This window comes from Hippocampus bargibanti, linkage group LG11 (genome assembly GCF_051943395.1).
Source record: "Hippocampus bargibanti isolate YZ-2025 linkage group LG11, ASM5194339v1, whole genome shotgun sequence".
Classification (NCBI taxonomy): Eukaryota; Metazoa; Chordata; class Actinopteri; order Syngnathiformes; family Syngnathidae; genus Hippocampus; species Hippocampus bargibanti.
In genome coordinates, this window is record NC_142744.1 from 9264522 (window position 1) to 9291585 (window position 27064).

Here is a 27064-nt window from a genome sequence, read left to right on the forward strand (position 1 = left end):
ATCCAAACAATGGCTTCATATTCAGAGAATATGCTTTCTTGTTACACATCCAGTTATGAATATGATTCAAATAGTTCTGAAGAGGAAAGTATACATGTTTGCAATCGATTAAAGAATTTATTCCGTGCTATTATGAGGCAACATTGAGGGGAAATGTCTCACCGAAAAAGAGGCACAAAATGGCGACCTCCTGTGGCCACCTCCATTTCCACAGGCTGATAAATTCCTTATATGGAGCTTGGACGCCCACTTCTGGCAGCAAGTACAGCAACATACATTGATGTGATGGAAGAACCGCTACAATGCGTCTTTTTTTTTTCGGTCAGGGGCGTTCCTTTAGTGACGTCACGTACGGACTCGTCACCAACTCAAAAACAAGACTTCCTGAATATTCAGCGCGAGTCTTAAAACGTAAAATATAGCTATATGCGGTGGAATCTTATTAAAATACGCTCAGTAGAAGTCATTTGAAGCCATTTTGCAAATTATGGACACAACCTGTCCGGAGACGTCGGTTGTCCTTTAATTATTGACAACTTGGCTAACATATTTTCTCTAATTTTTCAGGAATGGCGTGCGTTCATTCACTTTGTTAGTCAGGGGGTCGGAGTACCTGGACATCGTGGCGGCATTGTGGGCCTCTAGTTTGCATATTGTCTCACCAACACTAGTTCAAATCCCTGCCTTTGCACCTAAGGTTAACTGCCAAGACCGAATTGCCAATCGGTGTGAATGGTTGTTTGTTTTAAATGTGATTTGTGATTGGCTGGCACTCAGTCAAGGGTGGACCCCACCCCTCACCAAAAGTCAGCCTGGGCTTCAGCTCACCCATGATGCATAATAGAAAACTGATTGATTGTAGTCATTTAAAAGACACCAAGAGTTCTTTAAAGTGCATTTTATACATATATAAAAATAACAGGACAGAATATTCCAATTTAGGAAAAAGCAAGTAAATTCTATAATATTTAAGATGCCTTACATTTTTCAAATAAAAGCACATTGAGAACGAACAGATAAATTATGTGTTGTAAAAACACCCAAAACATAAAACCTATTTCTTCTCCACCTATTGCACATTATTGAAATGAGCTACGGAATAAAAATAAACCAATATCATTGATGCTAAGCCCTCGATGACTGAGAGTTGGATTGACTTGAAGAGCCCTGGTACAGTTTGTTAAAGAAGGACATTCGAGACACACTTCCATGCTCCGTATCCTGTCGGGAAAGACAAATTTATAGAATTTATCGTGGCTCGCAACTTCAAAGAATCCAAACTATTCTCGTCAAATGACTTACCTCTATTTTGCAGTCATAGAGGTCAAACACAGAGGTCTGATTGTTGCTCGTCACGGATGACCTCCTTCAGAGAAACGATACATTATGACGATAATGTCTTTGAGTCATACATATTTTCACCATGCAGGAATTAGCCATACTTTGCACAGTCCTTCCAGTGTCGTCTCGTAAGGAAGATGAAGATAATGACTCCAGCAAAGAGAGTCAGACCCACGGCCAAACCGATAGACAGCATATCTGAGAAACACACCAAAATTTGAAATACAGTAAAGTCTCGTTATATCGATATTTGAAATATATTACGATACTACTATGACACACACGGATATATCACATATCGACGGACTCCCGATCGATATAACACGCAATCACACGCAATATAGATATTGAGCAAGCCAGCGTTAACCTGGTTTATTTTCATCCGGCTCAACGATAGGCATGGTCTGACAAGGCCCATGGAGAATGGTGATGTCATCGAGGGCAACATCCCCACCTGCGATCTCCCTCTTCTGATACACAAACACAAACTGGGGGCACAAAATACGAATTAGATAATTTAATATACTGTATATGGGCTCAAAAACAATTGAGTGTGATTGAAAACTCAATCCCAGCCAATACTAGTGGTGCATTCAGTGAAAACAAACACATCAATAAATAAAGAAATAAAATACTCAAATTCTTACCCAGAATGGATCATCGTGCTCAACAAACACACTGGCCTTGATCCACTTGTCTCCCTTGTTTCCAGTCTCGACCCACTTTTGAACACCTTCCGCGTTACCACTCTCATACATTTTTCTATCAAACAATTAAAATCCATCACGATCAAGATACACAGCAACCATACCTGTCAATGCATACGTTTTCCCCATATTTTATATGTTTTTTTTATCATTTCAAATAATCTACGACGTACTATAACTTTTGTACAAGAAAAAAATGAAAAGTGAACTGATCTTACAAAGACCATTTTGGCTCAAATCCAGTTCGTCTTAACTGCTGGTAGCAAAATGACAATATTGCTGCCGATCGCAACTATTGTCACGGCAAACATACAAATACAATCCTCAATTGTATTGTTTTTAAATCGCAATACGGTTGGATTGATAAAAGCATAATGTGCGCATCAGTGACGTGCAGTCAGTGGAGGCAGGTGAGGCAGTGCCTCACCTGTCATCATGGAAAGCTGTCATGGAAATATCAAATGAAAAAATAAATTAAACAGTTAGATGTATTTAGTGATTTGTACTTTAAAGTTCTTGTCCATTTAACTTCACCGTTTTAGGATTTTTTTCAAAATCGCTGAATTTTCACATTTTCCGTTCAAATACTAAGTAGAGACGAGCGGTGACGTCATTGATGTGATTGAAAACTTTTATATGGGAATCGTAATCATTTATAAGGGCAGCTATGAGCCAAGGATGACAGGCACGACAGCAACAGTAAATTGTGTTCTCAATTGATGCCTACCCGTCATTAACGTAGACTCGAAGTGTCCCGACATCGGGACCGAACATGTGGTACCAAAACCTAAGACAGTGCCCTCTTGTGGCCGGTTGAAGCATGTCACTAACAAGGAAGGAGGTGTCGCCCCACTCGCCCACCGAGCTGTCCACGAAGAGATAATAGCCTGAAGGAAGGAGATGAAATGATAAACCCACGCTGGATGGATGCATCAAAAAAGTCTTGTTGTGACCAACCGTGTGGCATGTTTGTGGTGTGATCCACACTGGGTGCCGTGTTGGGCTTTATGGTGGCTCCGCTGCCACGGCGCCAGTCATCCTGGTCCGTTCCTCCGCCAACGTTGCTCCAGCTGCACATATTAACCTCAAAGTCGCAGGCGTCGTGCGGGGGACACTTGGCGTCAGACACGCGGATGTCGTCAAAAGCAATGTCCCCCTCCTGGGTGGGACCGATCTTTACGCCTTCCACCACAAGCTGAGATGTCAAGAAAGACACGAAATGTCATGAAAAATAATGAATACAAATTTGGTGGAAAAATCTGCTTGCATGTTAGATTGATGATGTGACACACCCTGTACGGTTGGACCTGGGGTAGAAGCGCCGCCTGGGCGAACCTCCACAGACTGCGTTGGTTTCCCGCCTGGGAGAAAATCAGAGCTCGTACGCCATCTTCGCTTTGCTGATAAACGTTCAGCGTGCCGACACCTCTGCCGTGCATGTGGTACCATAGCTGCACGCAAGCTCCTTTTCCCAAAAGAGTTTGGAAGAGCATTCGCTGGTTGGGATTCAATCAAGCTCCCTGATTTTAAGATTTTGGAACTCACCTGTGAGGTGCGTGGGTGACAACATCGCAGCAGTCTGACCAGCGATGTCTTGGGTGGAGGAGGGCAGGTAGTAGTAGTGGCCTTCGAGCGTGTTGCTGGTGTGGTCGCTGTCAGGGCCTGTGTTGGGGTTTGGGGTGGCACCTGACCATCGGGTCCAGTCGGCTTCATCGTCGCTCTGTTGTTGCCAGTTGCAGCTACCCTCTTCGAAATCACAGACATCTATAAAGTCAAAGTCAAAGTCAAAGTCAGCTTTATTGTCAAATATGCTAATATGCATGACATACAGCACAGATGAAATTAATGTCCTCTCGGACCCAGCGTGCAAGACAGCACATTGATGTCCATTTTTATACAGTGAATCCTCGTTTATCGCGGGAGATATGTTCCAAAAATAGCCCGCGATAGGTGAAATCCGCAAAATACAATGTAGTCAGGTTTTTTTTACACTATGCAAAACTGTACATACTGCAGACTGAAACAAAAAACAAAACCTCTTTTTTAATAGTTTAAAGAACGGTGTTGTAAAACAATATTTGGCTGCTGCGCCTATTTAGACTCCGCCGCACTGTAGCGTCTTTTTCTATTGAAGGAGTCTTTCTCCGAGAGAAGAACATTGTTATCGGTAGTTGTTGGCACTCTCTTTTTGTTTTTTAGCAAGAAGATTTTTATAAACCGACATGGCCCAATTTCTAGAAGCAGAATGCTCCATGAGCTGTTCAAAGCCAGCGTGTTTGATTTTACTCTGCTTTGTTTTCAGTGTTGGTTCTTTTATTTTGTTTGTTTGGATATTTGCATACCATTAAAAAAAAAGTTTTTCCCCTGAAAAAAAATCCACGATGCACTGAAGCCGTGATAAGAGAACCGCGAAGTAGCGAGGGATCACTGTATACTGTATTTTCCGGACCATAAGGCACAGCCAAAAGCTTTCATTTTCTTCAAAAGATGACCCTGCGCCTTATATGTGAAGTCATATTGAGCAACAACAGGTCTTGCAACTACTGTCAGCAGCCGCCGACTCCATCTCCACCTTGCCGTAAAAGGAGTGCGTAGTCAATGCTGGAATATATAATACAGTATATGGAATTGTTTTTCTAGATTTCAACATAAATTTCCGTTTTGGGCATAATAATAAGAAGTGGATTTTTTTTTTTTCCTTGCTTCTGTATTTAGTGTAAAAAAAACATTTGTTTATTTCAGAAAAATTTAAGGCCAAAATGTTCCATGAACATCTTTAAGGAACATAAGCGTTTTAAAGAAAGATTGGTTATCTCTGAAAATTATATTTATTATTGTATTGTGATCAACGCTGATAAAAACCAGAAATATTTTTGCGCTCATAAAAATGCAGAAAATACCACACATACCATTCTGCAATTTCGATTTTCGTGTTTGATATCAAAAAAGACAAATTAGGGCAAAATCGCACTGTTTTGATGACATTCCCTTAACACAGCACCGTTTAGTGGATGCATAAATTAACCCCAGCCTCAACTGTAGCGCCTTATAATGTGATGTGCCTTATATATGGAAAACCTTTTAAAATATGTCATTCATTGAAGGTGCCTTATAGTGCGGAAAATACAGTATATGTACACGAGATAAGGCGCGTGTATGTTTATATTTGTCCTTATTGATGACAAATACCATATTTTCCGGTGTATAAGGCGCACCAGAGCATAAGGCATACCCCCAATGAATGGTGTATTTTCAAACTTTTTCCATACATAAGGCGCACCAGACTATAAGGCACACCTTCAATAAATGAAAAAAGTTTTCTAAATATAATATATAAATATATAAAAGTTTTCCAAATATAAGGCACGCCACATTATAAGGCACTACAGTACAGGCCGGGGTTATGCAATACTTTTTCTAGAGGGGGAAATGGAGTCATGGCTGCTGAGAGCAGTTGCGAGACCTGTTGTGGCTCTATATTACTTCACATATAAGGTGCATGGTCATCTTTTGAAGAAAATCAAGGCGTTTAGGGTGCCTTATACACCGGAAAACACAGTAGTCACAGATCCAGTATGGTTCAAACGCACAACAAAACTGCAGCAGAAGGTATGTTGTATAGCTCAGTGATTTGATTGTTTTAGTCCCCACTTAAGAGCAAGCAGCGGTCATCATAAAATAAATCCAAAATATGAATGACGAGAAAAATAAATAAATAAACCATCACCAGAGGCGGGGCACGCTCCTGGGACAAGCGAGATGTCGTCAAGGGCGATGTCCCCCGCGTCGCCTCCCACGCTGGCCTCCAATATCACCTGGTGGACTCGCGGCAGAGTCACGTGACTCTGCGCCAGGCGCCATTCGTTCCCTTGGTTTCCTGATTTTTGCCACACCTACAGGAAACACAGAGGGCTGAGTCACTCCTTGCAATGAGGATGTGAGGAGAGACTTGTGCAACACCATAGTATGCATCGAAACTGCACAGAGAACAAACACGGCTCTTTTGTAACCCGAATGTTTCGCAACTGTGATAAAAGAATAATGCAGAGAAAGTCTATGCGTTGTGGATATTTCTCAAGCCACGCCGCAGTGGAGGGAAGTCATGCCACCCCCCCCCCCCCCCCCAAAAAAAAAAAACAAAAACAAAATAAATAGTATATCAAAGCCGGGAAGTGTTTTCTCCCAAAATTGCATTCACTGTTTAGTTTAATCAGCTCTTTGATTATTTATCATATTTATTTAGTTTATTAATGGTTTTATTGTTCTTTAATTGTGAAGTGTCCTTGGGTGCTTTGAAAGGTGTTTGTAAATTAAATGTATTATTATTATTATTATTATTATGTCAATGTGCAAATCCAATAAACATTAAAAACAAAATTATTTTCCACAAACATTCAATTGAATACACAACAGAGACAAGATAATGAACATTCAAACTGAGACCTTTTTTACGGGAGAGGGCTAAATATTCACTTATTTTAAATTTGGCAACGCTTACAACGCCGTCACATGAATTTAACTGGATAACAACACAATAAGATTTAGGGAATTTGTTAAAGCTTTGACTGGCGATTCGGAATTCGTTCCCATTGTTGATTTTTTTTTAGGGGGGGGACAATTTCATTTCCTCAATAAAATTGTTGGCTGTTGTATTCTGTGCTTCAAAATGTGCCAAACATCGCCAACGGGAGGCAGGTCTAAAATGTTGCAAAAGCAGTCTTGCAGTCTTTTACGACAACGTGCAGAATGTGGCTTGGCATTGTTTGAGTGTAAATAAGCATGACTATGATTTCAACCTGTTTTTCTAAAGCCATTATACAATACAGTAAAGTCTCGTTATACCGATATCGGTTATATCGATAGTACTGCTTATTACGATACTATTTCTATGAACTCAAGGAGAAAATTACATGCCCGCAGGATCGGATATATAGATAGTCCGGTTATATCGATATTTTTTCTGACTCCTGAGAATATCGATATAACAAGACTTTACTGTATATGATATCAAATCAATAAAATCCATCCATTCCGGTGTGCTTTACCAGCATTTTCTCCATCGATTCAGCTGCCAGTAGGAACACTTGCAAAGAACCGACGGTGGCCCCAAACATGTGGTACCAGAACATGAGACAGTATCCTTGTTGAAGTGCGGGTGGGAGCAGCGGAGACTTGAGCTGGGCAATATCATTCTTTGCGCTGGGAAAGGAGCTCTGGACATACATGTACTTCCCTACAACAAGAAAAATAATCACATTTGTTTGAAATAAGTTAAAATTGATGCGACATGCCTGTCAGAGTCTTTAATGATGCGTAAGGCTGCAAGGTTTGATCGCTGGGGTGGGAAACGCGTGGGCCATTACAGCCTCCTTTAATCGTGAATCGGGCCTACCAAACATTGATACGATCAAGACAGTATTTTTCATATTTAATAATCCGTGTTTTCATTTGATCCTTTGAAATAAACATTTATTCATTCCTTTTTTTAAATGTGCATCAAAATAAAAATTAAAAATGGGAAAATACAGTCCATTCTATAGACATTTTTGATTGACAATTCTACATATTTAATGTATTCAAATGTAATTTAAAAACATATTTAATGTATTAAAAAAAAAAAAAAAAAAAAAAATAAAAATTTGAAATTTTACATATTAACTTATTCACTGCCCAACAATGTGCAAAAAATGTGTCCACACCAAGGTCATTGACATTTTCACTCAATTTGCAGGACCCACAGAATATTGAGTTTTAGGACTACACAAACATTCAATGCAGCATTAGAAACCTAAGACTCTCTTCTTTCATCAGAAAAAAGAGTTAATTCCTAAATTATATGGGTCTGGAGTTATCTGAGCTCGAAATGGGGGCGGCTGTACAAAATACAATAAAATACAATACATATATATTGATTTATATAGCGCTTTAAATACAGCTCAAGCTGTAACAAAGCGCTACCATAGACAAAAGGCAAATGTTGCCCCCTGGTGGAAGGGAAAAACATTGCCAGAGGTTTGACCAAGGCTTTATGGGCACCCTCCGCAGCGAATGAGTTAAAAAAATAATTCTCTACATGAGCGGGAATTCCAGTCCCTTAAAAAAAAAAAAAAATATATATAAAAAAAGATGTTTATTCATTTTTTGTGTGTCAAAATAACCTTTTCCTGTCGTGTGGTCCCCCAAAGGGCCAGTGTTCGGTGTGTCCGTTGGACCCGACCCACAGACCCAGTCCAGCTGGTCATCGGCCGCCTGCGTCCAAACGCACGGGCCGTCTTCGAAATCGCAATTGAAAGTGGTGAGGGCTGAGGAGGAGGCAACAAATACACACATAAAATAGTGAAGACTCCACCTGTGTGTTTCAAAATGAAGACTCCCAAATGTCATTTACCTGGCGGATGGAAGTTTTGGTCGCAGTTATGAAAGGAGACGTCGTCGACAGCAACAGTGCAAGCATCAATGGCGGTGTCAGCGTCACCCCGAGAGCCATTTTTCAAGCTACTAAATATAACCTGAGAAAAAGCGAGAATTTTGAAAACAGATGAAAGGGCATTTTATAAATCATAGAAGAAAGGAAAATATTGTTCAATTGTTCATATTATGGATGCCACAATTTGATTCACTCTCAGCTGATTTTTCATGTAAAATTCACATAGCGTAAATATAGCTTAACTCATTCATTGCCAGACGATGTGGAAAAATGTGTCCACTCCAGTGGCAGGGTTTTTTCATTTTCACTCCAATTGCAAGAATCACAGAATTTTGAGTTTTAGGACTACATAAATATTCAATACAGCATCAAAAACCTAAGACTCGCTTCTTTCATCAGAAAAAAAGTTAATTCCGAAGTTATATCTGGAGTAAAATGAGGTGTAAGTGGGGGCGGCTGTACAAAAGGCAAATGCTGCCCCCTCGTGGGAGGGAAAAACATTGCCAGAGGTGTGACCAGCGCTTGATCGGCACCCCCGCAAGAAAAACCAAAACCCAAACAAATTCGGGAATGGCGCTCTACGTCATATTTTCAATTCCTGAACAAATTCGTGGATGGCAGTGAATGAGTTAATGGTGACAAGAACAAAATGGTATTTTTCACTGAATAACTAAATGCAAACATTGCAACTCATGTATTTACATTCACGTTCATCATCAGTGTTGTATTAAATTAATTTAATTGTGTTAAATCAATGAATCCTGAAGATAAACTGTTATTTATTTCTCAGAAGCAAAATGCATTTCAAAATTGAATTCCTGAATCGATCCAAACAATGAAGCAATAAAGCAATGGATTATCTTTATTTTTATTGTGCAGAAAAAAAACCCCAAAATGTTATAATTTTATGAATTAAGTTATACTCAAATCCACTTAAACAAAAGAAATACAGTATTTGTTTATATTATTTGTTATTGCTTTTTTAAAAGTAGCTAAAAAGACATAAAACCAATGTATTATTATTATTATTATTATTATTATTATTATTATTATTATTATTATTAAATGTTATTTATTTGCTGTTGATGTCTTTTGAACATTTTCTGCAAATTGTATAATTAAATGTGTGAATGTAATATTCAGAATATTTGATTGCAAGAAAAGCTGGGAGAACAAGAAGAGGACCTCATAAGGTTCCAGGTGGGGGCCCAGGGGCAGATATTCGGATGTCCAGTGATTGACGGTCTTGCGGCTGCGTGACCACAGGATTGCTTCACTTCCATCGGCTCGCCACGTCAGCACTCTGAGAGAACCAGCGCACTCCGAGCTGATGTGGAAGTGAAACCTGCACGGCGGAACGAAGGAAGGAACAAGTTAGAGCGTTGGTATTTGTGAAGGGGAGCTGGAGATAGGGGGGGTGGTGTGGTTGAGCAACTCGTCGTGTGCATGTCACACCGACATCGAACAACAACACGGGTGACAGTGAAACGTACAGAATCTGGCAGTAGGGTGACGAGGGCGGGAGACGTGGGCTCTGGAGTTGCGCCTCGTTCGGCGCCTCACTTGAGTTGACGCTCATGTAGAAGCCTGACAAGTCAGAAAAACAGCGTCAGCATGTGAGGTCACATGTGGTCTCTTGATTCCCCCTCAACGCGAGGTGCCACCTGTGTGAGTGGTGTGATCGGTGGGCGGCCAAGCGCCATCACCGGCCTTCTGCCTATGCCATCTCCTCCGCCCTTGGCCGGGGTCTATCCAGCCACACTGGTCCCTCTCAAATGTGCATGGACCTACAACGTGCAAAGTGTGAGTCATGCGCTTTTTGAGAATAACGACAAACAACATCAGCAGCGCAGTTGCATGTGATTCAGGTTGTTGTGGTGTCTGATGACAAATACTGTCCCGACAGTTGGCCATTTGAACATTTTCACCGTCATTTTTATCAAGAATGCCATAGCTCAAACTTTTAGACATTTCAAATTATTCTTATTCTTATTCTGAAGCGATATTGTGTGGTCTGGGGAGTGTTAAGTGATTTTGCGTCTTTAAACGCTTCATGACAAAATTCAAGATGTCTCTGTGTAGCTAGTCACGCTAGCGTAGATCATTTCTTGTCCTAAACATTCATATAGTCTTCTCCAAAATTATTGCAACAGTGCATTTCTTTTATTGTAGATGCTATTATTGTTCCACTTTTTAACCCAATAGCGATGAAAGGCGCCATTCCCGAATTTGTTCGGGTTTTGTTTTTCAATGCTTGGGTGCTGATAAAGCGCTGGCCATGGCCTCTGGCAATGTTTTTTCCTTTCCACAAGGGGGTAGAATTTCCCTTTTTTCTTGTTCCAGCTTTGTTCCAGCTTGAGCTGTTGTTCAAGCGCTATATAAACCAATATGTATGTATTGGATTGTATTTTGGACAGCCGCCCTCATTGTAACCTTATGTGACCCATAACATTTAGGAATTAACTATTTTTTCTGATGAAAGAAGAGAGTCGAAGTTTTCTAACGCTGTATTGAATGTAGATGTAATGCTTAAACTCAATATTCTGTGGGTCCTGGAATTCCAGTGACAATGACAAAAACTCTGGCACTGGAGTGGACACATTTTTTCCCGTCTGGCAGTGAATGAGTTAACATCTCAACTTTAAATATTGTCATCTCCAGAGTTAAACCCAATATAGCATGCAGTAATGTCTGGAAAAGAAGAGACTGAGCGGGTATGTGAATACACTGATAATGTCAACAATTTCACACCATAACTTGTGGGGGGGGGAAAAAAACTATGGAGACGCAACAGACTATTAATATAAATTTCTTGTCGTGATGACATTTTCAAATGAAATAACTATTACTTGAAAATCCCACATCACATTACTGGTGAGCGGATGATTAAATGTGATGGGAAAAGAAGGGGAGTAGCTTCCAGAGTGAAAATCAACTTTGCATTTATGTTGTGACATTGTATTTAATCTTACACCCCGCCCTTCCCTAAAACTGAATGCAGCCTACCGCAGCCATCCTCATCCTCCCCGTAGGGGCAGTCGGCATGATAATCGCACTTTAATGTAGAATGAATGCATATTCGCCCTGGTGAACGCCAACAAAACAACTCGTCATCCTGCAACGAAACGGAAGCGCACGTTGCATGTGTTGTCTCATCATAGCCATTAGATGGAGCTTACCTGGCAGGGTTTGGGGGCCGCAGAGGAGGTTGCAGGTGCGGTAGGAGGAGCTGAGGTGGGCGATGTGTTAGGGAGCGGGCTATTGTGCGGGTCAAAGGTACACTCCTTGGAGAAGGACACGTCATCCAGCGCAATGTGTGCTCCGTCACCAGCGGCTTGTTCATACCTAAAAACAATCTTGGGGAGAAACATCACATTTGTTATTGACTTTTCACATTTAGTCCAGGAAGTCAAACACACAACAAGTTCCATTGCCAACTCAAAAGTCATCCAAGTCATTGTCCTTCGTTCTGTGACCACAATTATAACCCAAAGCATTTTCCCCATTTGAAATGAATGGGACCGTAATTAATCCGTTCCAGCATGTGCAATTATACCTAATAAAGTATCCTGTGATTGTGAATACACCAAATGTTATCAGTTCATCGCGGACAAAGAGTTTCTTGGCCCGAGAACAAACTACATTTACGCAGTATATTATCTTAAAAGGGAGAGCAAAAGAAGTCCGATGCGCAGTCCTATCATATGCGATAATGTTTAGAGTCAGATAAGGTGAGCTGGTTCCACTTACCTTACACTTCACAGGGGAGGAGAAAGTGATGTGTGCACTCTGCCAGTTGTAATTGTCTGAGTGCTTCCCGAGCCACAGCACGGCATCGTGAGTTCCGGAATGAAGCGTTCTGGAATACGCTAAAAGTTTTCCCGTCGTGTCTTGCAGGGTATAGTAGAAGAATCTGATCTGCATGGATAGAACAAAGTGGAAGTCTCACAAGGCATTTCGTTTCCTGCATGGTCACAAAATAGAACCTAATTCCAACTCAACTCACCATGCAGTTTGAGCTAGGAAGTAACGTTTTGGAGAGAATCTCCACTATCTGCCCCCTCTCTGTGAGGTGAGTCCCTGGTGTTATATAGTGCCCTAAAGAAAATAACGTTCAACACATCGTAGAAGAAATCTGAAAGATGATCTGCACCAAATGCATTTCGTCCTCCGTGTATGAAACAAAGCAGGGAAATTGCGGGGCGTTTTGTCTAGTCACCTGCAGCATTGTTGAGGGTGTGATCCCGCGGGGGTCCGTCAGTAGGCCAGGCGTCTTGTCCTTTTCGTCTGGTCCATCTGGATCCCGGTTCGCTCAAGTGGCTTTCAGACCAAGAGCATAGGCCTCTTTCGAAGCTGCATCGCTCTGTCACGCCTTGTTGTTCTGTAGTTCATCAACAGGGACGTAGGACAGAAAAGTGAGTGTTCACACCCACAACGGTGCAAAACACCCTTTTTCTAACGGCGGCAAGATTTGTGCATTTGGAAATGCCAAAAATCGTCGAGGCCTATGCATAGATTTACTCCGAGGCGCTTGCCAGATTTGTGTTGGTCATTTTTATGTGATTTTTGACTGAATAAACGAGTTAAAATAGGTTAGTGTTGTAAGATTATTTTTTTTAAACCGCATCGGTGCCTTGAGACAAGAGTTTAATTCATTATACGACCCTGCTCTTATCTCAAACTTTTTTTTCATATTGTATTGGACGAAAATTCAATTTATTTGTTCCCTCAAAATTAATATGTCAGCCTCCGCCAAGCATTTGTGACACCTTACCACAATTATGCTCATCCGTCCAATCGCCACAGTCATCTGTGAAGTCACACACTCGGTTCTTTTCCACACATGCGTTATTGCTGCAAGTAAACATATCTTCGGGGCACATAGGTTGAGGCTCTGGGAGAAAGAAAAAACAAAAAACTGACTATCTTGCCTCAAAAACACACAGAGCATCAGTACCATCGATGTTATTACCTGGCAGTTTGCATTTGATGAAGTTAATGTCATCAACGGCAACGTGGCCTGGCCTGTTGAATGCGCGGGCGGCTTCAAAAAAGACTGTGAAATCCTGACGCCTTCGACCGAGAGACACCTCGCCGTGTCGCCACACATCGCCACCGCCACCCGATTGCCACCACAGGACAGTAGTACGAGACTTCTCACCGAGCACCACCTTCAACTCATCCATGTCTGTAACAATATGCACATACAGGTTGAACAGATTTTGTGCTTTAACTGGACTTTCCAAAGGCTGACTTTTTTGTGCATTAAAAACAAGCAACTGTGAAGTTAAGAGATCCAACCACTGCAACACACCTTCTCCATACATGTTGTAATAGAATTCGAGCGTGCAGTCAACGCTGGCCTGTTTCATGATGGGACTCTCTAAGGCAGCAGGGCTCAAGCGATCCCCGTTGTCGGGGGCCACTGCCACATACCAGCCTGGAAGATCAAAAGATTCAATGTCAGCAAGGTGGCAGTCGTTAAAAAAAGATAACCACTTGCCCATTTTCAAAAATGCTTTTCCTCATTCAGGTCATTGCTGAGCTTCTGTCTCAGTAAGAAATTAATTGCATGAATAGACAATAAAATACAATACAACACATATTGATTTATATAGCGCTTTAACAACAGCTGTAGCCGTAACAACATGGACAGCTATCATATACAGGAAATAAATCTGTCACAAAGATAGTAGAAAGCACCAGGGAGTGAAAACAAGATCAAGTTGGAATCATGCTGAGTCGAATGCCAAAGAGTACAAGTGAGTTTTGAGATGGGTTTTAAAGATGGTTAGCAATGGGGCTTGCAGAATGTTCAGTGGCAGGTCATTTCCAGAGAGTGGGACCAGCAAAGGCTCGATCCCCTCTGAGCCTCCATTTAGTTTTTGGCACATCTAATAATGGCTGGCGAGGCCATTTAAAGATTTGAAGACAAATAATAAGATCTTGAAAAGAACTCTAAAATGTATAGGGAGCCAGTGAAGGGATGTCAGAGTAGGAGTTATGTGGTCCGTCTTACGAGTACCAGTCAAGAGGTGTGCTGCAGCATTCTGGACCAACTGGAATCGCTTCACGGAGGATTGGCTGACTCCAAATTAAAGCGCATTACAGTAATTGAGCCGAGATGTGACAAAGGCATGATTTACTGCTTCAAAGGTGAAGGTTTATTTAGCTAGCTGCCTCAGATGAAAGAAGTACATATGGCCTCACCAAGCGCCGTTCCCAGTGTGTGGTCAAGAGATGGCCCAGTGTTGCCAGAAGCATTCCTTCCTCTTTCCCACTGACCCTGTCCGACGCTGACATCCTCCCAGCCGCAAGTATCATTTTCAAATGTGCAGCCCACAAATGTGGTAATCGTTTCATTCGCTTTAAAAAAAAAAAACACACATTTCAACTTCCAAGGTGATGTGCTGAAGGCCATAAACACAACCAAGTGAGTACCTTGACAAGGGCCCGGCGTAAGACTGATGTCATCAATGGCAATGAAGCCGCCTATGTCCGTTTGTGCTTCGATCAGCAACTAAACATAATATGACAGCTTATCTGCAGCATTGTTTACCAAACGTCATTTGGTCAGCTCTTAAATATCTCGTTCTGGATACCTGGAAAGCTTTGCTTGGCCCTAAATTTTGAGAGAAGCTCTTCCAACGATGTTCACTGCTGCCATTTCTCTGGAAGATCATTTCGTCCTCCGACGGGCCTGAGTGAACGAGCACGCGCAAGGCCCCAGACTCGCTGTGGTTGGATATGTCCACAACAGATTGAAAAACAACAACAGTCCTTATTCAAATAGTCTTTATACTCTGTAAAGACTTATTTATGATACAACTGCTGTACTGTTGTACTAAGACATCTTAATGCATGGTACAGCTACTTTCATATTAATCCCTTAGAAAAACGGTTTCATTCGTTTTGACTCTATTAAATTTATGTCATGACGGTATGTTTCATAAAGTGCAGCAACATTATTACCACTTTTATTTTGACTATTATTTGTTTATTTTTCCTCATTACAATCAACGTTACACATTTTTGGTAGATTTTTGGCACAGGCCGGAATAGATCAATGACATTTCCATTCATTTTAATGGGAGAAGATGATTTGAGATACACTTGTTCAGAGTCACAAGCGTGGTTGTGGAAAAAAAAAAAAACCCTTATCGCAAGGTATTTGTCAATTTTCGAAAGAAATGTATTGATCAGATTAATTCCAATGTATTGTTTTTATATAATCAATGATTAATAAAAGATATTTTAAATCGAATTATTTCTTTTTTTTTGTCAACAAACTCCACATGATTTTGTGAAGGGGTGTGTGTTGTGTGTGTGTGTTGGAGCGGGGGTCTACATGTGTGCATGGGTCAAAGTTTATTTTCTGTATTTTGAACCGTGACCGAGCATATTTGTTGTCTTGCACAAAGCGAAGTGGGAGAGGGGGTTGTGCACACACTTTGAGGAAGTCTTCGAGATAACAAGCAAGACAAAGTGCATCCAGGAAAAAGTCAACACACAACTCGGTGTGAAAATGGCGATAGGTTTTGCTTTCTGCTGACCTGCTATCCATGTAGTACCACAGCATGAGACAGGCTGGCCCATTATTTTGGAGTTGGATCCATTCGGATGCTATTTGAACACCGTTGGTGCTGGTGTGTGGTGACAAGCTCAACAAAAAAGACCTGGAAGCGAAAGGAGAGCAGTTACTACAGTGTTATGATTAAATCCAGTACCTGACAGCATTTGATTACATTGTCACGCACTCCCAAACAATAATGTTACTTGTGTCAACAGAGGGAGGAGATGACCACGGGATGTGCAGTAAATTGGGAGTAACTCATGTGAATTGTTTTTTAATTTAGTTATTTTTTGTCAGACAAAACAAAACTCAATATTCATGATCAATATTACAAATGAACAGTATAACATTCCATTCATGTAAAAAGAGCCCTTTGGCTGAATCTCACGGTTTGAACTCGTCAGTAAATAAAGTTCTCTACCTTCAGGAGATTCGGTGGTGTGGTCTATAGGTGGACCCAGAAATCCGCCATTTGCCAATACCCAGCCGTGTCCGTCTTCAGTGAGCCTGTTGAGCCAGTTGCATGCTCCCGATTCAAAGTCACAGTTGGCCGTGGGAGAGCATGCTCCCTTTGTCACAGAAAAATCATCGAGATGGACTGTTGAATGCATGCCTGGTACGTGGGATGACCTAAACACCACCTTGGGAGAGTAGAAGAGAGGAAGTACGTTTCAAGTTGTTGTCTTTTTTTTTAAATAATTGCCCTGAGGTGGATCCCACTCCAGTTGACTTTGGGACAAGAGACAGGGTACAACCTGGGATGGTTGCCAGGCAATTGCAGAACACTTTCTGAATAGACAATATGGCCGTAACGGCCATATTGCTTAGCATCTCAGGGTCCAATTTATCATGGCCAGCACGGCGACCTCAAAATACAGTTTGACTGTGTGGATATTTTGTTAATTTTGCAGACACATGCAGTTGGAATCATATTTGCGCCGATGGAGGTTACTGATTCGCTGTGGCGACCCCTTGAAGGGAAAAGCCGAAAGGAAATGAAGAAGAAGTGGGAATGACCACAGCATATTTGCTTCATGACCATTATGAGCACATTATTTTTGATTTTGTGATGGTCGCTTTTCTTCATTTTATATCAGTAAATCCAAAATGATTTTTTTTTCAATACTGTCACGTTGCAGCCCAAGTATTAAATCTCTGATTTAATACTAATGAAAACAATTCTCTTTCATAAACCTGCATGTATTTGGAATGCTAGAGAAATCCAGACTACCCGGAGAAAACCCACAGTAGTATAAGGAACACATACAGAGGGTAGCTATGGGAACTAGTATTCCGCAGTTAATGACATAAAGTAACTCAATAATTTTCACCAAGACAAAGTCTTACATTGAACTTTGTTGGCCAAAACACTGTGACCTCTGCCACCTCCCAGTCCGAAGAGGGAGCTCCCGACCGCTGCCAAAGGGCCTCACCCAGGACCCCGCTCCATACATGGACAGATAGCATGTTTGACGCTCCAGCGGGTAGGCGGTACCTAGTTAAACGTATATTTAAGTACATTTTTGCATTTTCAGGAAACAACATGTAATGGGGTTTTCACACCGCACTTTAGTTGCTCAGCAGCCAAATATTGGGCTTCAAATTTCTTCTTACATGTATCCGATAATGCCACAAAAATATCTTTTCAGGACAAAATTTGTAAGCCATCCTCTCTACGTTTGACATCGCAATTTCCTCACGCTCGAAATCGAAAATTTGTACACAGCATAAGCAAAATTACAGTGTATAAGGCACACCGGAGTATATGGCGCACCACCAATTAATGGTGTCTTTTCAAACTTTTTCCATATATAAGGATGCACCTTCAATGAAAGATGAAAGGTTTACCAAATATAGAAAGATCTCAAAGTTTTCCAAATATAAGGCACACCACATTATAAGGCGCTACAGTAGAGGCTGGGGTTACGCACTACTTCTTCTAAGGAAGGAAAAAGAGTCGGTGGCTGCTGACAGTAGTTGGGAGACCTGTTGTGGCTCAATATTATTTCACATAAAAGGTGCACGTACATATAAGGAAATGGGTCATCATTTGAAGAAAATGAAGGCTTTTGGGTGCACCTTATACACCGGAAAATACGGTACTCATGAAACGGGCTCATCAACAGCGCACTGCGCTTTGGTGAATGCGGAGTGAAAAGACCCCAAAGGCGCACCACCGCAGCACTGAACTCACCAGAATCGTACGCACATCTCCTCAGGTGAAATTAAGTCAGGTGACAAGAGCTGAGCGACTTCAGGTTGTTCAGAATTGGACTTGAATACGCTCATATAATAACCTAGACAAAACAGCCCATTATCTTTTGATGAACTACTGAGTGGAAGTTATAAATATTTAATTAACCACACCGGTTTCAGATTGTGCAAGAATTGGGGGGTGCCATCCTATGATGACTTTATTGATCTCGCTCACCATTCGCAGTTGCATAGGTGTGATCCACCTTATCTTCCGTGCCCCTTTCGCGCCGCCAACGACCCAGGTGACTGATGTCGTTCTCAAAGCCGCACCAGTCGGAATCAAATCCACACACACCTGCAAAGAAAAGAAGTGAATGCATATTTTACATCCTCGTTTGCTACAGTGCCGCGACGATGTACCAAAAAAACCGGAACATGCAGAGAAGTGTAACAGTTTGAACAGTGTTAATTATAATACTGTAAAAATCAAACTGAATCGACATTGATATGCAATTTAAATGCCAATTAAAATGTCTTTGTAATTTAATACGCTAGTGTGACAATGTGAGGAAGTTAAACTTCCTGACTTCTGACCCTGTGGGAACTCAAAGTGGCTGTATTTTGGTGGTCCTCATGTGTGTTCAGTTTTACTTTCTGGAAGACACTGATTCACGCCAGCAAACACTCAGTCATAAACTCGATTCAAGAGCCGAGTCAGACCTTCACGCGGGTTTAAAACGCTCTTAAAAAATATAAAAAGACTATTTCCTTTTCAATTTTGGCTCCACCTCTCGCAGCGTATCTATGACCGCTAACAAATGATTTCTCAAGGTGCGGTTAAAACGATCCACGTACTGTGCTGCTTGCAGGCACCGTTGCTTAAGATGACATCATCAAGTGCGATAAATCCCTCACTGTTGCTGTTACTGCAGCCGGTGAACGTCACCTGTGAAGAGAATCCAAATTGTCATTCATTTATCTTCAGCGGACACTTTCATTTTGGCTCTACCTGTGTCAAGTCGGCTATGTTGATGGCGACTTGTGCGTTGATCCATTCTGGATTCTGTGTCCCTCTGCGAGTCCAAACCAATGTTTGGGAAGATTTCTAAAAACAAAATATTTACTGTATTCATATATTGCGAGCGTTGTTAACATATTGCAACTTACCGTCTCAACCAGCAGATCAAAGGTGGATACCGAAGGCCCAAACATGTAATACCAAAAGTCAACGCAGATTTGTGACATCCACGGACTGACGGAAGCAGAGATGCTTGCTCTCTTACTGTCGGCGAATCCAGAGCCATTAAAAAGTAAATAAGAACCTTGGGGATGGGGGGGAGATCAGGTCTGATTATTTCCATTGTTTTCTCTGAAGTCCTAATAATTTAGCAAAGTACACAGTCAAGTCTTGAGTACGACGATACTAAGGATTCGGCGTATTTACTTGTAGGTACCTTGGTTATTCCCGATACTGTGATCATAAAGAGGTCCATCCCAAGGCTCATACACTTCCAGTCCTCTACTGAGGGTCCAGTTGAAATCGTCGTCAACCTCTTGCAGCCAGTTACACAGACCTATGATTAAAAAAACAAACAAACAAACATGTTTTTAGATTCAACAGACTGTGGAGGTTGTTTTTTTTATGGTAGATCTCAACAACTGTGGCAATGTCACTGAACCTCATCCCGTCACCTTGTTCAAACGTGCAGTTGACTCCATCGTCTGGAGCGGCGGTGGTAGTCGTGACAGCTGGATCAGGGGTGGTGGTGGGGATGATATCGTGACATGGCTTGTTTCTTAGGATGTGGAGGTCATCAAGGGAAAAGCTTGAAAATGTTGAAGTTGGGCTGCTGGCTTGTAGGATAATCTGTTTCAAAAGAGGTAATACTTTTTACGCAAAATGATGTGGTGGATTATTGAAGGCCGTGACGTTTATCTCACTTACCTGGTGAGGTCCCAATGCGCTGTACTCGACTTTATCTTGGATCCAACTGGTATTGATGAATCCATTTGTGGTCCAAATCTGGCGCAGGCCCGAGGTCTCATTCAAGAATACAGTCAGGGTAACATCTGATGGTTCTGACATATATATATACTGTATACTTAGACACACTTATTATCTATTCTTTCAATAAATAATCTTCAAACATTATGTGACTCAGTATGATCTCTAATAGACTGTTAAACCCCAACCTATGAGGCATACAGGGTTATTTGTGTCAAAAATCATCGGTTGGGCTTACGGTGAGAGATCCAGCCTTCGGCGTGGTGCCAAAAGTCAAAACAGGCTTGGTCTACAGCCTCCATCCATTCGCTCTCTAGTCGAGCCACTTCCTCTCGGTCAGAATCGTACGCCCTGTACAAGACAAAGTGGCCTCAAGCCACAAGAAGAACAAAGAGAATCTTTTCAAACAAACCTTTAAAACCCTAAATACGTTTATATTCATCGGCATTAAAAATAGGCAGTGAGATATATATATATCTCTTACCAAGAGAAGACATTGTGGTGTGATCCTTGTTTGGGACAAGATTTCCCTGGGAGCTTCCAGACAGCCATTCCCAGTTGACCCCAGACTGTGCTGGAGCATTGTTCACCCAACCGCAAAGGTCCATTTCAAAGTCACAAAAACCTGAAGAATACATTCAAAAAAACAATCACACACACAGACAGACGCATTACTGTTTTATGACCGTTGCACTGTAAATTATTCATTTGCATGTCATCGCTAACCTTCTGGAGGGCACACCCCATTATGAACCGTCATGTCATCGATGGCGATATCTCTTCTCGGCCCATCACCCGTCACCGCTTCAAATATCACCTAATAGGGTCACAAACAAATTTTCGCCGGAATTCTGTATGGTGGTGCCAGATATGGAAGAAATCTGATGAATGATTGACAAGGAATTGGCCATTTGGGGGTGCATATGTTCCTCTTTTTTGACCTTACACAAAACAGTCTTTTGCTTTTCATACTTTCATGCCACCCACATCTGCATTTCAGTAACTAAAAGCCCGAGGAGTACCTGATAAGGAGTTTCCGGGCTAAGTAAGGAGACTCGTCCATGCCTCCAACGACTACCCTGATCTCCGCTTCGGCTCCAAAGTTTGACAGGAGTGTCAGAGTTTCGAAGGTAAACAGCGAGTTCTCCCACAGCGTTTCCCTCCATGTAGTACCAAAACATCAAGCATTCACCGCGAGCTGGGGTGGGGTCCATCAGCGCAGTCATGATCTGACCTCTGGAACCAGGTGGATGTTTCCATAACTGAGCACTGAGGTAACACCCTAGAGATGCGATGGACATACTGGTCCCTCATGAGTGAATTTACAAAATTATATTGTTGTGCCAGGTTTCTAACCGTGCTCTGTTTCTAGGGTGTGGTCCGTTTTGGGGCCTGAGGAGTTGGCAGGCTGGGATGTCCCATTTATTCGATCCCAGCTGAAGTCAGCCGACGGAACAGGCTGCAGACCGCAGAGGGAGCCCTGGAAGGTGCACTCGCGCTCGGCCGGACATGAGCCGTTTTCCCTGCTGGACACGATGATGTCATCTAGGGAGATGGTGCCTTGCTCGCCACCAACCACAGCTTCAATGATGAACTGTAGAACCGGGATAAATCTCATCAGTTACGTATCCGCTTCCTGATAGTCGTTTTGGGAAATCTTCTGATGCTCATCATTGGATTTCCATCAGAAGCAAATAGACGAGATGAATTAGCTTGTTTTGGAAATTCAATCACCAATCAACATTTTGAAAACATTGGAAAAGGTGGATGGGTAATTTTGCAATAAGCAAAAACACTTTCAAAAAGTGGGTACCGAGGATGGAGGAGAAGAAGTTTTAGAAACCTTCAAGAGAGATAAAGAGGTGGAAGATTATCTTTAGTGGTGAATCCGGAGAAAGATGAGATCACATCAGAAAGCCTTTAATAGACCCACAGTGGGGAAATTTGTAATCTATAGCAGCAAAATTGAAAGGGGCAGAGGGTGGGGGACGGGGGGGTTGAAAAGAAAAAAAAAGAGTGCTCCCAAAAAGTATTACATGTCAGAGGTATTGTATGTGACTATGAAACATGAACAACAGCAAGAAAAATCATCAATTAGATGCTTGATATGGAGGTGCGCCCCAAGGTTCAAATTTAGAACTGGTGTTATTGTACATTGAATTTGTCGGATTATCGAGGCTGGTGAGTACATAGGAAATAACAACGACATAAAAAGTTACCTGTATCGGTTCCTTACTGGAGAAAGTAAGATCAGCAAATCGCCATTTGTTTCCCTGAGAGCCACTCCTGATCCACACAATATCCTCTGCATGACCAGGTCGCCTCACAATGAACTTTAATGAACCTGGGGACGAAGATAAACAGTTGCAGCCCACCCATTTATTTGTAATCGAGAGGGGGATTCCAAAGAAAGGATTTTGGCAGGGATATATACCAATGCTGTTGCCAAAAATGTGGTAGCGGAAGTTCACGCAAATGACTTGACCCACAGCGAAGCCAACCAGTCTCGCTGCCGATGAGATGTTCAAGCCACGTTGGCTGGATATAAGCATGTAAGTTCCTGTGGGTGAGAGCAGAAGGTGTGAAAATTTAAGTCTAAGACAATCTGAGTCTTACGGATAATACTACGAACCGTTGCCTTCGTGGTAATTAAACCCCCCTCGAACTCGTTGCCACAGAATACTGGCACTGTAGTCATGGTACCAGGAACAAGTGTCTTTTTCAAAATGGCAGGAGAGTTGCTCAGACCCAGCGGGGATGTCTGTCTCTGCGCAATTGTCAAAGCTGACGTCATCCAGCATTGCATCCGTGGTTCCAAAGATGGAATAACTGAAGGAAAACTGGAGCTGTTGTGGAGTGAGATGTTTTTGGTGTGATGGGACGCGGAAGATGCATCTAAGTCAGAGATGGCGCCCGAGTAGGCAGCCGTCAGCTTGTTTTTGTGTTTACTTTTGTCACTTTGAGTTGTTGTGCGTCGTGTGGAACGGATATGGCTTTTTTTCTGCATTTTTGGCCACGACGTTCATCAAGGATTTATTATAGATCATTTTATTTAGTTATTTTTGTTTTTTTTGACGCGCCGCGACAGTGGCTGCCTTTACAGTAACTCCTGTATTTGTTTTTCTACTTCTTTCTTTCCTTTCCTCTTACTTTCATAACTTTGCTGCTGTGACATGAAAATTTCTCCACTGTGAGACTAATAAAGGCTAATCCAATCTAACAGACTTGGACAAAATACAACAATTTGATTGATTATTATTATACCTTGTACCCTCCGGGCCGATTCCCGATGATAATCCGGGCATTCTGCCAGCCCTTGGTCATACTCAGAGTCTTAAGCAGTGTCTGTGTATTTGTCCCTCGAACCATCATTACAAAAATGGGCGTAGAAGACACAACAGAATTTTCATCATGAAGATGGTACCAGAAGCTGAAATCACATTTGAAAATTCATCAGATATGATCAGATATTGAAAATGTGTCATTTTAAATTTGCAGCAGTACCTGAGCTGACATCCCACAGCTGCACTTTTGTCAACGGAATATTCCAAAATCGCCTGAGACATAAAATGTCCGTCCTGTTCGCCATCAACATACATGACATGCCCTGTTGAAGGAAAGGAACCCCCACGAGGCCACTGCTAAATGTCAAGACATACCTAAAACACTGAAAATAACTTAATGATGAGAAGAGATTTTACCCCAGGGGCTCCCTGAGGTATGATCCTGTCCTGGTAGCGAGGTGACATTTGCCCACTGCCGGGTCCAAGCGTACACGGAGGTGTTGTTCCAACCACACAAGTGGTCCTCAAAATCGCATGAGCCTTAAATGATTCCAATGAACAGAAAAATAGGCTTTCTTGGAAGCCTATGGCTTGGAATTTTCAAATCGGGCGAAAAGGCACAAGGCTTACCGCAAAAGAGCTCGTCTGAGCCGTCTTTGCAGTCTTTCTTGAAATCACACACAAGACCGGAGGAAAGACATTCTTCGCTCGTGCACTGAAACAATCCTTCCGGGCAGGAGAATGCAACAGCAAAATGGACTGAATTGGATTTTTTAAAAAGAGAGACAATAAAAAGGGATGTGAGCAAAGTGGGGTTTCAGGATAAATTTCACGCCTAATTAGATGAGACGGTGAAACAAATTTGTTTCATGAGAAATTAGCAAATGCATCCATTGTATCTGTGTGGAGGGAAACTTTTACAATGACAGTCGCTGGACTGGATTGCACGCGTTTTACTTTTTAGGTGCATGTCACACATTGGTGAATAATATTAATATTAAAATATTACAATTAAAATGTGTATGTGGAATTGCTGCAGTTTGGAATTGACGCGGATTTACGTGGGACAGGAGATGTGAGACAATCTCTTTCGCAATGGATGCTACAGCGTCGTGTTTACATTTAGCTTGTAACAGATGTGCACATTTCACCATGACGTCCCTGATCCACTGGTGAAAAGGACACTTTGATCCTCTCCTCTTCCATCTAGAACTGCTGCATACAAGAGGGCGCAGAAAGTGTTTAAGATTGAATGAATGTGGCTTTGTGTTGTCATATTTTTTTTCTTCCTTCTTTTAGCTTCAAGATGGCGTCGCGAGAGTGCCTGCCTTTCCAGCAGGTCTTATATTTTGTTTTCCTACTTCTTCCTTTCCTTTTCTCTTTGTTCCATAACTTTGCTGCTGTGAAATGTAAATGTCTCCACTGCAAGACTAATAAAGGCTGAATAAACTAATAAAGGCTAAATCCAATCGAAAACGTGCAACATGCAATTTTGCCACTTAAGTGAATTATTCACCCAGCAACAGTGTTAAACCTTTAAAGCGTCATATAACTGGATACGATTGATTTCACTGATTGAGAGATGCATATCTTAAAGCTTGGATGTCCATCGTTAAAATTCTGGCATTCTGACAACTCAATACAACTCTCCCGCCTCGATAAGAAAAACTTGTATTTGCCTCACAATAGAGATATTCTCAATTTACAAGAATAAAATTTCGAGAGGGAGAAAATGGAAGACAAAAAGCATATAAATAAATATAAATGTAAAATATAATGTAAAACGTAAAGCATATTTAAAAATAGATGAGCTGGGGGGAGGCGAGTCCAGGTTTTCAGGACCCCTGATTCAATATTTTTTAAATTTTCAATTAATGTATTTATTATATCTAGTAAAAGGTGCCATATACACAAACGCACACACGCACACAAACACACAGTGACTGTATATGCTGCTGTGATTAAGTGTTGATTGTCAAATGATTTTCAAAATAAAATTGCGTTGTTTTTTTTTTAATCTATTGTTTTCTTATTTTAGCTGCAATTTAACAGTGCTTTAATATGTCAGGTGAGAAAATCCCCAAGCAATGCCAATTCTCCCTTCCAAGGGAGGTCTTGACAGAAATACAACTTTTTTTTTAGATTAATACAACAGACATTTTACCTGCCAGTAGAAGCAAATGCTTCATTGTCTGAAGTTGGAAGATGAAGTTTTATCCAAAGGGATAGCCTGTCGTTTACAGCACCTATGAACAGATTGTGTCTGCAGTTTCCAGGAGTGAAACTTTTATGATGACAGGGGAGCCATCAATCGTTAACGTCAGAACGCATGTGCGTAAAATCCAAGGATTGAACAGCCTAGCGGTTTTGTCGCTAATCTGATGGCCATCAAGTGATCAACTTTATTCTTGGCAAGAAAAGAGATGAACACTCACTCGAAAAAAAGGGGAGAAATAAAGCACAAAGGAATTGAAAATGGTATTAGCGGTATATTAGTTTGTGCACAAATATGGGCGCTATGGAATGTCTGAAATTTACCAAATAAATCGTGTGTGGGTTTGATTACTTCCAAAAATGGTCAAACCAAACGTTTGGGCGAATTGACATGATCCCAACCCGCTAATCTTTTGGATCAATAGCTTGGGAAAAAATGGCAAAGGTATGCAGTTTCCACTGCCTATTCTATAGGTTGACAAGCTTCACACTCAATAATAAATAACATACATTTTACTGCTTGCTTCTATTCAGAAAAAAAAGCGGTTGGCAGCTATCAATCACAGGTGTCGCGTTGCACCTTTGGTGATAATATTCCCGATCAAAGGTTTGCATTTGTGCCTCGGGTCAACCAGTGAAAGCCACAATCAAAGACTCCGCAATAACGCCCTGGGTGTAAAAAAAAAAAATGCTGAGCACTCAGCCTTTCCACAAACGCACACTGATCGACTGATGATATTTCCGCGCCATGCAAGAAACTCGATAAAGGGAGGAAGTGAAAATACGAAATGCTATGATAAATGTTCGCGAGCATTAACTTGCTCATGATCCAAAATAGGACATTGTGTTCTAGGCTCTTAACGGGTTCTCCTTATCGGCAACAAAGCAACAATTGACTAGACTGGTCTATTGATGCAATTGATTCAAAGTGCGAACAGTCAACGCCATAAAGGGGCCACTGCGAACACCCCTTTGGCACCATTGCTAAAGTTAGCATCTCTCCCTGATGGCGTTGTATGTAAAAAACAGCAACGGCATGTTTAGAGATAGCATCAGGGCAGGGTCACGGTGCCCACTTCAATAAAATACTTGGAACCGGGTTTGACGTTTTAACACCTGATACACTTCCTCCTTCCTCATTGACGGATTTATTTGGGAATTGAAAATATAACGTAGAGCGCCATTCCCGAATTTGTTCGGTTTTGTTTTTTCATGCTTGGGTGCCGATAAAGCGCTGGCCCCTGGCAATGTTTTATATTTTCCAAAAGGGGCAGCATTTCCATTTTTTCCCATGTTAGTGCTTTGTTCCAACATGAG

At 41.6% G+C, this 27064-nt stretch overlaps 1 protein-coding gene across 1 annotated transcript; it reads right to left on the minus strand.

Annotated features, from left to right (window-relative positions):
* Nucleotides 1-889: 889 nt before the first annotated feature.
* Nucleotides 890-25808, minus strand: LOC148891438 (MAM and LDL-receptor class A domain-containing protein 2). Its single transcript, XM_089009122.1, has 51 exons — nt 25698-25808; nt 24164-24292; nt 23951-24073; nt 23754-23856; nt 23514-23679; nt 22882-23095; nt 22684-22809; nt 22469-22593; nt 21606-21843; nt 21272-21531; nt 20976-21066; nt 20734-20874; nt 20488-20619; nt 20190-20323; nt 19937-20111; nt 19699-19818; nt 19412-19566; nt 19254-19349; nt 19100-19190; nt 18480-18599; nt 18243-18345; nt 17396-17543; nt 16465-16689; nt 16029-16147; nt 15078-15210; nt 14917-14995; nt 14686-14841; nt 13790-13915; nt 13448-13663; nt 13250-13369; nt 12695-12856; nt 12482-12573; nt 12226-12393; nt 11655-11831; nt 11482-11590; nt 10140-10262; nt 9969-10062; nt 9661-9820; nt 8437-8557; nt 8207-8350; nt 7094-7281; nt 5776-5941; nt 3594-3812; nt 3341-3513; nt 3006-3243; nt 2776-2935; nt 1989-2103; nt 1709-1829; nt 1443-1539; nt 1303-1366; nt 890-1221 (listed from the first exon to the last, which is right to left on the minus strand). Exons 1-51 carry the CDS (start codon nt 25720-25722, stop codon nt 1126-1128), a joined length of 7176 nt encoding a protein of 2391 aa, XP_088865248.1. The 5' UTR covers nt 25723-25808; the 3' UTR covers nt 890-1125.
* Between the last annotated feature and the right edge of the window lie 1256 nt (nt 25809-27064).